Source organism: Trichomycterus rosablanca, chromosome 3, assembly GCF_030014385.1.
Source record: "Trichomycterus rosablanca isolate fTriRos1 chromosome 3, fTriRos1.hap1, whole genome shotgun sequence".
NCBI lineage: Eukaryota > Metazoa > Chordata > Actinopteri > Siluriformes > Trichomycteridae > Trichomycterus > Trichomycterus rosablanca.
In genome coordinates this window covers 6,938,795-6,947,198 of record NC_085990.1, presented here as the reverse complement: position 1 = coordinate 6,947,198, position 8,404 = coordinate 6,938,795, and the positions used below count along the sequence as shown (strand labels likewise).

Here is an 8,404-nt window from a genome sequence, read left to right as displayed (position 1 = left end):
TGTGTGGAGTTTGCATGTTCTCCCGTGTCTGTGTGGGTTTCCTCCGGGAGCTCTGGTTTCCTCCCACAGTCCAAAAACATGCAGTCAGGTTAATTGGAGACACTGAATTGCCCTTTAAGTGAATGGGTGTCTGCCATGCGATGGACTGGCGCCCCATTCAGGGTGTAACTGTGTGCCTTGCGCCCAGTGAAAAGCTGGGATAGGCTCCAGCAACTGCCCCCCTTCAACCGTGACCCTAATTGAATAAGAAAGTGAGTGAGTTTTTAATGCATTTTAGGAAGTGTCCCAACTTTTCTGAAAATGTGTTTGTACATGTCTAGCTTATGTTATTCTATTACACATCACAATTAGGTGGACAAATTGTACAATAAAGTACAACACAACAAATGTGGTATTAAAACTAATTTAGGGAGTGAATACAATACTATATAAATTGGGGGTTTGTTATGTTTATTTAAAAAAAAGGTCAGTAAAATGTCCAATTTCTGAAATTTAGCGGTTGCCAGTTGGCATCAGACTCAGTCAAACTGGATGTTTTTTTTACAGCAAGCAGAACACAGCCATGAGAAACCACATTAGAGCAGTTAAAACCTCCACCAAGCCCAACGACTGACATTGCGCTGACTAAAGTGGTCCAGGTTCTTTCTCCATCTTTGGTTACTGTCTGGGTTGAGTTTGTTATGTTAATCCTGTGTCTCCAATTATCCTCCACACACATTGATGTTCTTCCAAAAACATGCCAGAAGAGTAAGTACAAAGCAGATACTTGTTTTGAATGAGAGACAAAATTAAAATGAGATATATATTTATTGCATGGCACCATTTCTCATTTCTAAAATACTTGATTTGTATTTATCCAGTAATTATCCAGTCATGTGGAACGGTTTTTGCTAGCCTCATTAATTCAGTGGAGCGTGGATTGTTTTGGTCGGTGCGTTTGGCCACAAATGGCTTTCACAGGCCTGACCCTGGTCCAACTGTGACCTGTGGTTCTGCCTTAATAGGCTTCATATGTTAATCTGAGACATTTGACATGCCACATCACCCTTTAGAAAAGCATTAAACTCTCAGAAAAACAATGGAAATGAAACGCCCTCGTTAGTCACACGTCTGTGTTGTGTTGTGAGGGTCATTGAGACGATGACAGCTGTTTACTATTTCATGTTTCTGTCATAAACGATGTTTGTGGTATAGCTACTGTAGACCTAGACACACAAAACACACACACACACACACACACAAGCTGTCTTTGATATGAGTATCACACCGTCTGATCTCACTGTCTGATCTGCTTTTGAAAAAAAGAGAACAAAGCAGGAAAACAACATAAACCAGACAAAACATCGTCACTGTCATATAATGGTTTTACTGGTTACAAAAACAATGTAAAAATAATTTAATTGGCACCTGTTTAAGACAGAAAGTTTGATTTAGTTGGAGAGAACAGTAGCCCACAGGTCCAACTATTCAACCACTTCCACAGTAAAACCCCCTGAGGTCATGTACACCGAGAGACAGGGAAAGACTCACTGTTCAAGCTCTTGTGAAGAGCCCTTTCTCACTAAATCTTCACAGATTGTATAAATATTAGATCAAATCCACAGGAAATCCAAGTGGCTGTACAAACAATATGGCTTTTTCACACTGTACGATGATCTTATTTAGCTTGTTTGTATCAGTGTATTAATACGCTCAGCACCCTAATGGTTGATGTGATTTTTACTGTGATAAATCTTGCAATTTGTGCATTTATAAGTTATGTAATTATTCATTTGACTATGTTGTTTAAAGTATGCTAATTATCACTGGTGTGAGTGTCTGGGGTAACATTACGTATCTGCAAACGACAGCAGTTAACTGAATATCACACACACACAAAACACAAGTATTAAATATGTTTCAAAAATACTATATAAAGCTTGCAGGCACTCAGGTGACTCAGCAGTAAAATAGGCTAGACCAGTACCACTGAGATCTGGGGATCAGAAGATTCAAATCTCAGAGGTGCTATTGGCCGATCGAGCGTATGCCAGGACTTGGTAGGCTAATATCAAAAGGGGTGGCCGAAACAGCCTAGATACTGCAAGGTGGACTTGTCAGTGTGTTCTCAGTGCCAGTCCCAAGCCCAGATAAGGTTATGCCTGGAAGTTGCATCAGGTATAAACACTGTACCAAGTCTGGTATGTGACCAGATCCGCTGTGGTGGAAAAGTTTATAAAGCTTGAAGCTTTTGTCTTATTACCATATAGAAGCACTTTGTAGTTCTACAATTACTGACTGTAGTCCATCTGTTTCTCTACAAACTTTTTTTAACCTGCTTTCACCCTGTTCTTCAATGGTCAGGACCCCCACAGGAGCACTACAGAGCAGGTATCATTTAGGGGGTGGATGATTCTCAGCACTGCAGTGACACTGACATGGTGGTGGTGTGTTAGTGTGTGTTGTGCTGGTATGAGTGGATAAGACACAGCAGCGCTGCTGGAGTTTTTAAATACCGTGTCCACTCACTGTACACTCTAATATTAGACACTCCTACCTAGTTGGTCCACCTTGTAGATGTCAGATCGTCAGAGACGATCGCTCATCTATTACTGCTGTTTGAGTTGGTCATCTTCTAGTCACAGGACACTGCCCACGGGGCGCTGTTGGCTGGATATTTTTGGTTGGTGGACTATTATCAGTCCGGCAGTGACAGTGAGGTGAGTGCTCCTGTGTCTGATCCACTCATACCAGCACAACACACACTAACACACCACCACCATGTCAGTGTCACTGCAGTGCTGAGAATGATCCACCACCTAAATAATACCTGCTCTGTGGTGGTCCTGGGAGAGTCCTGACCATTCAAGAACAGCATGAAAGGGAGCTAACAAGGCATGCAGAGAAGCAGATGGACCACAGTCAGTAATTGTAGAACTACAACGTGCTTCTATATGGTAAGTGGAGCTGATAAAATGGACAGTGAATGTAGAAATAAATAAATAAATATATATATTTGTGAATTTCCCCACTGTGGGACTAATAAAGGATTATCTGATCTTATCTCATTAAAGGCTAAAATAAACCTTTAAATGAGTATTTATGAGCATAAAATAAATTGCTTCAATGTAAATAATAGAGTGAGAAGTATTAAATCACCACAAATAAATACCATCACTGTCACAATGGCAATTATAGATTTAAAAAAAAATCAAATTTGGGCAACTTTTACCTGCTGTGTGAACGCAGCCTGTTTAATCTGGTTTAATACATTTAAAATGGTCTTGCACTGTCAAGAACCTTATGATAGTAAATAAACAGTCATTGGAGTTTTCTGAAGCAAATCAATACGGAGGCAATGAAATTCAATTTTCTTTTTTTAATAAAAACAATTACACAAACTGTACAGTTGCACCCCACATTCAATGACATTTTCCCAAAAGATGCTGAGGACTATTTCCAAATCACTGCTTTGTCGAAGTCTTAAATGATTACATGCAGTTTTACATTTAAAAAAAAACAATAAAAGTCACTGGCGGTCTGTGGGCACAGTTTTGGTTTCCTGTCCTCCCCCTGTACCACCCATGCTCGCAGTAATTATGCATATATTAGGCACTTTCCAAATATTCTTACCTAACCCTATCCAGCTGGATACTTAGTTCAATAATCAATGTGCATATGGGTATGTGTGTTTTTGTGAATGAGGTTGTCATTGTGCACTCTCGTCTTCCGTCTGTATTGTGTTCTGAGTGGCGCTTCTTTCCCTCAGGCTGCGAGAGTAGCGATGCATGCCTAGTCCCCTCATGGCACTGGGGTAGGCATTTCCAGGCTGTGCACCACGAGGGTCTGGGTAGTTGGGTTGATAGTACTGGGGTGGGTAGCGTTGATATTCATCGTATGGGTCCTCCTCTTCATCCTCCTCATTGTTAGTGTTGGTAGGCCCCTGGTTTTGGTAGGTACTGGGAGGTAACTGTTGGACTATGGGAAGATCGGGGGAATTGGTTTGGTCATCAGTGTTTCCTCTGTCTTTCAATTACCACCACCAAGTAAACAGCCATTGGGTTAGCATCAGAGGGAAGCAGCAGAGAAATAAAGGCACAGTGTTAGAGAAGACAGGATGTAGAAAGAGGAGCAGCAAATTTTGAGAAACTGAATTTCAACAGTAACTTTTGGGAACACATTGGATTCAGACATGGCTTGCAGAAATGTCAGACCAAATTGAGAGAGGCAGAAGAGAAGGTCAGATGGGTTTGCATCAATAGGCATGCAAGATGTACAACAGGGATATGAAGGTAATTTGCTCTGAAGTGGTGGTGGAGAATGTGGAAGTATGTAACACGGGAACATAAGGAGCAGTGGGTCTTTTCCAGTCTTTATTTTTCCAAAGTAGGGGGGTAAGCGGGGTGAAGGGAAAAAGAAGAGCAGCAGAGTCTCAGAGAATGTCATTCAGTAGTCATTCTCATACTGCTCTTGGCCTTCCATTACAAGCAAGAGACCAACGAGGAGCCCCAGAAAGAAGAAAGAAACACAATGTAAGTAAGACACCACACAATCACTTAAACTTTAACTTGCTACAATATCGCTTGTCTTGCTCCCAAATCTGTTTAAAAGATTTACTGTAGAAACTGTTTTAGAAGATCCTGAAAGAATCTAATACCAGTAAGCCAGTGTAAACGAAAAACAAGTTTTACAAAGACTATTTATTGTCTTTGACAGTGTTATGAAAATCGAGCCATATTTTAGCTGCATCAGACATCTGTGTGAGGGAAAAGTAATGTCGGTGATGTGTTGTGATGTGTCCAGTCTCACAAAATAATTTGATGGGCTGGATGGATGGATGGATAGATGGATGAATGGATGGATGTGTGGATGGATGGATGTTTGGATGGATGGATAGGTGGATGTTTGGATGTTTGGATGGATGGATAGGTGGATGTTTGGATGGATGGATGGATGGATGGATGGATGAATGGATAGATGGATGGGTGGTTGGATGGATGGACAGAAAAATGGATGGATGGATGGATGGATGGGCAGATGGATGGATGGGTGGGTGGGTGGTTGGATGGATGGTTGGATGGACAGATAGATGGATGGATGGTTGGATGCATGGATGGACAGATAGATGGATGGATGGATGGATGAATGGATGGATGGGTGGTTGGATGGATGGATGGACAGATGGATGGATGGTTGGACAGATAGATGGATGGATGGATGGTTGGATGCATGGATGGACAGATAGATGGATGGATGGATGGATGGATGAATGAATGGATGGATGGGTGGTTGGATGGATGGATGGACTGATGGATGGATGGATGGTTGGATGGATGGATGGATGGATGGATGGATGGACACATAGATGGATGGATGGATGGTTGGATGGATGGATGGACAGATAGATGGATGGATGGATGGATGAATGGATGGATGGGTGGTTGGATGGACAGATGGATGGATGGATGGATGGTTGGATGGATGGATGGACAGATAGATGGATGGATGGTTGGAGGATGGATGGATGGACAGATAGATGGATGGAAGGTTGGATGAATTGATGGATTGATGAATGGATGGGTGGTTGGATGGATGGACAGATGGATGGATGATTGTGTGTGTGGATGGATAGAATGATATACAGATACAGAGAACAACAAGTAGTAGGTAAGTACGGGGTGAGCAAGTAGAGGGTTAGACAAATAGACTCTTAGGTAGAGAGGTTGACAGTCAGACAGACAGATGGACAGATAGATGGGTACACTGTGTGGCCAAAAGAGTGTGGACACCCAATTACTCATGAGAGCATCAGTCACACCCATTGGTGTATGTATATTATTTGTTCTATTAATTATATCTAACAACATTTCGTCCATACAGTGTAGATTTAAAGACAGCTAGACACACAGGTAAGTCAGACAGACAGACAAATACATCAATCAGACAGACAGAAAGACAGATACATAAGTGAGACATCCAGGTAGAAAAGTAGACAAATAGGCTAATACATAAATCAGACAGATACATAATGGTAAGTCAGATAATCAGACAGGTAGACATACAGATACTTAGACAAAGAGACAGATAAATGGACTGACCGAAAGACAGGTAGACAGCCAGATAGAGAGATAAAGATATGCTGATGGTGTATGTCTTCCATGCCGCCTAGTAGTCTGAATTCATTTTCTAATTGCTTATTGGTGCAGCACACAGTATAGCACAAGTTATTAAAGTTGGGTACTTTTTTTAAATGCTATTTGCTCTGAATAAAGTTTTATTGTTTTGTATGAAATTACTGAACATCTTTAACGGACAAAACTATCAAGTAGTGACAGGTGAATTGAACTTCTACAATTATACAGTGTCCGTCTGGCATAACTAGCAGCTATAAAATGAACCTGAGAACAGAACAGAACTTCTTAAGTGCATCTACTATAATAGTCATATTGTATTCAGAGAATAAAGGTATAACCCATTATCGGCTACACTCACCACATTTTCCTGAGAGAGTGGCATTAACGCTTACTGTTTTAGTGTCTAATGGCCTCCTCCCTGACGCTGCAGGAAATTTCATATCCTAGCAGAACCAAATTCTTATTAAAATACTCACATCAAACAGGCATGAACTTTTTACATGGTTCATTGGAAAACTTTGAGGGCGTTTACACCCTGTTAAATTTATGTAGACGTTTACGGTTATGGTTGTTCTGTGTTGCAAACACTGATTTATAGGAGGATAATTCTGGACAGATTGTGGTTTTATATGCAAATAAAAAATTATAAATGAAAATAGCCTTGTTTTTGAAATGGATTACATAAAAACGGCCATTCTACATATATTAAGAGCAGATTGGATAATTTGTGCATGTGGAAATTAGCATTATCAGCAGTACTAGACACTGAATGTTCTCTTTATGTTCTCAGATATAACTGCAGTCATTAGAAAACCAAACTGAACTTCTTGGTGTTTTGTCATGACAGTGATGGATGATATAAAATAAGAACTTGCTTTACCTCCGACGTTGTACCCTAAACAGGAATTCTGGTCGCAATAGCCTGGTGGTCCCGCTGGTCCGGTGGAGCCAGGGCTTCCAGGGCGACCTGGAGTTCCCTGATTGCCTGGCCTGCCTGGAGGACCTTGGTTGCCTGTCCTGCCTTCGCCTGAAGGCCCTGTAGAACAGAATTAACCGACATTAACTAAGCACCACATGCAAACCAGCTGAGCTCCTCATTTAGAACTGGCTACACTGGATGATTTTCTACATGTCTGTATATTTGAAGTCAGATCCTCCTGATAAACCACTGGCTCTTCACTGTCTCAAAGATTCTTGAAGCGTCTTTCAAAATTGTATTAATTAAAGTGCAGTTGGAGGAAAATCTTATGCTGACAGCTCACAAGCTTCCTGACAGCCTCACAGCTTAAACTAATCTGCAAACATTCTTACTGGCACAGGTAGACTCCTAATAAGTGGTTTATATTCCAGACAGGAATCAAACGAAACCAAGAGTAGATCAGAATTAGGAGTCAATAAAGCCTAAATGCTTGATGTTTTCTTTGAGGGACCACATATAATTAGAATGTTTTCCATTATTTATGCCACAAGAGATAGATTCAGATATCAGATATTCACTCACTCACTTTCTTAACCGCTTATCCAATTATGGTCACGATTGGGGGTGGGGGGGCGCGACTATCCCAGCTTTTCAATGGGCGCAAAGCACACAGTGACACCCTGGACGGGGCCAGTCCATGGCAGGGCAGACACACACATTCACCTATAGGGCAATTCAGTGTCTCCAATTAACCTGACTGCATGTCTTTGGACTGTGGGAGGAAACCGGAGCTCATGGAGGAAACCCACGCAGACACGGGGAGAACATGCAAACTCCACACAGAAAGGACCCGGACCGCCCCACCTGGGGATCGAACCCAGGACCTTCTTGCTGTGACGCAACCCCCCCACAACCCTAATTGGATTAGCGGTTAAGAAAGTGAGTGAGTTAGTGAGTGATTGACACTAATAAGGGTGCTGTCATTTTTACTGTTTTCACTAAGATTAAATACAATAAATAAAACCAGAACCTCAAGTTCTAGTGGTGCCTGTTTGGGTTGTTCCTGTTTTATTTACATTTACTAGGCACTTTTATCTAAAGCGACTTACTATTGTGACCATGTACAATCAAAGCAATTAAGGGTTAATGGCCTTGCTCAATGGCCCAACAGTGGCAACCTAGCGGTACTATGGCTTGAACCAGGGACCTTATGATTACTAGTCTGTTACCTTAATCACTGAGCTATCACTGCACTTTTACTTCTAACTGTAGAAAATACAATGCTATATTATAAAGTCTTAACAAATATAATTCTGATTCTTAGTCTTTACATCAGACATGACCACAGATAAAGCAACTGTAAAGAAACTGT

At 41.3% G+C, this 8,404-nt stretch overlaps 1 protein-coding gene across 1 annotated transcript in view; it reads right to left on the bottom strand.

Annotated features, from left to right (window-relative positions):
• Positions 1-3,338: 3,338 nt before the first annotated feature.
• col14a1a (collagen, type XIV, alpha 1a) overlaps positions 3,339-8,404 on the bottom strand; it is a 174,102-nt gene continuing 169,036 nt past the window's right edge. The window contains exons 47-48 of the mRNA XM_062991785.1: positions 6,994-7,149; positions 3,339-3,957 (exon numbers count right to left, since the gene is read on the bottom strand). Of these exons, the coding sequence (XP_062847855.1) occupies positions 3,689-3,957; positions 6,994-7,149 (425 nt within the window). The 3' untranslated portion in view covers positions 3,339-3,688. The remainder of the gene's footprint in view (positions 3,958-6,993; positions 7,150-8,404) is intronic.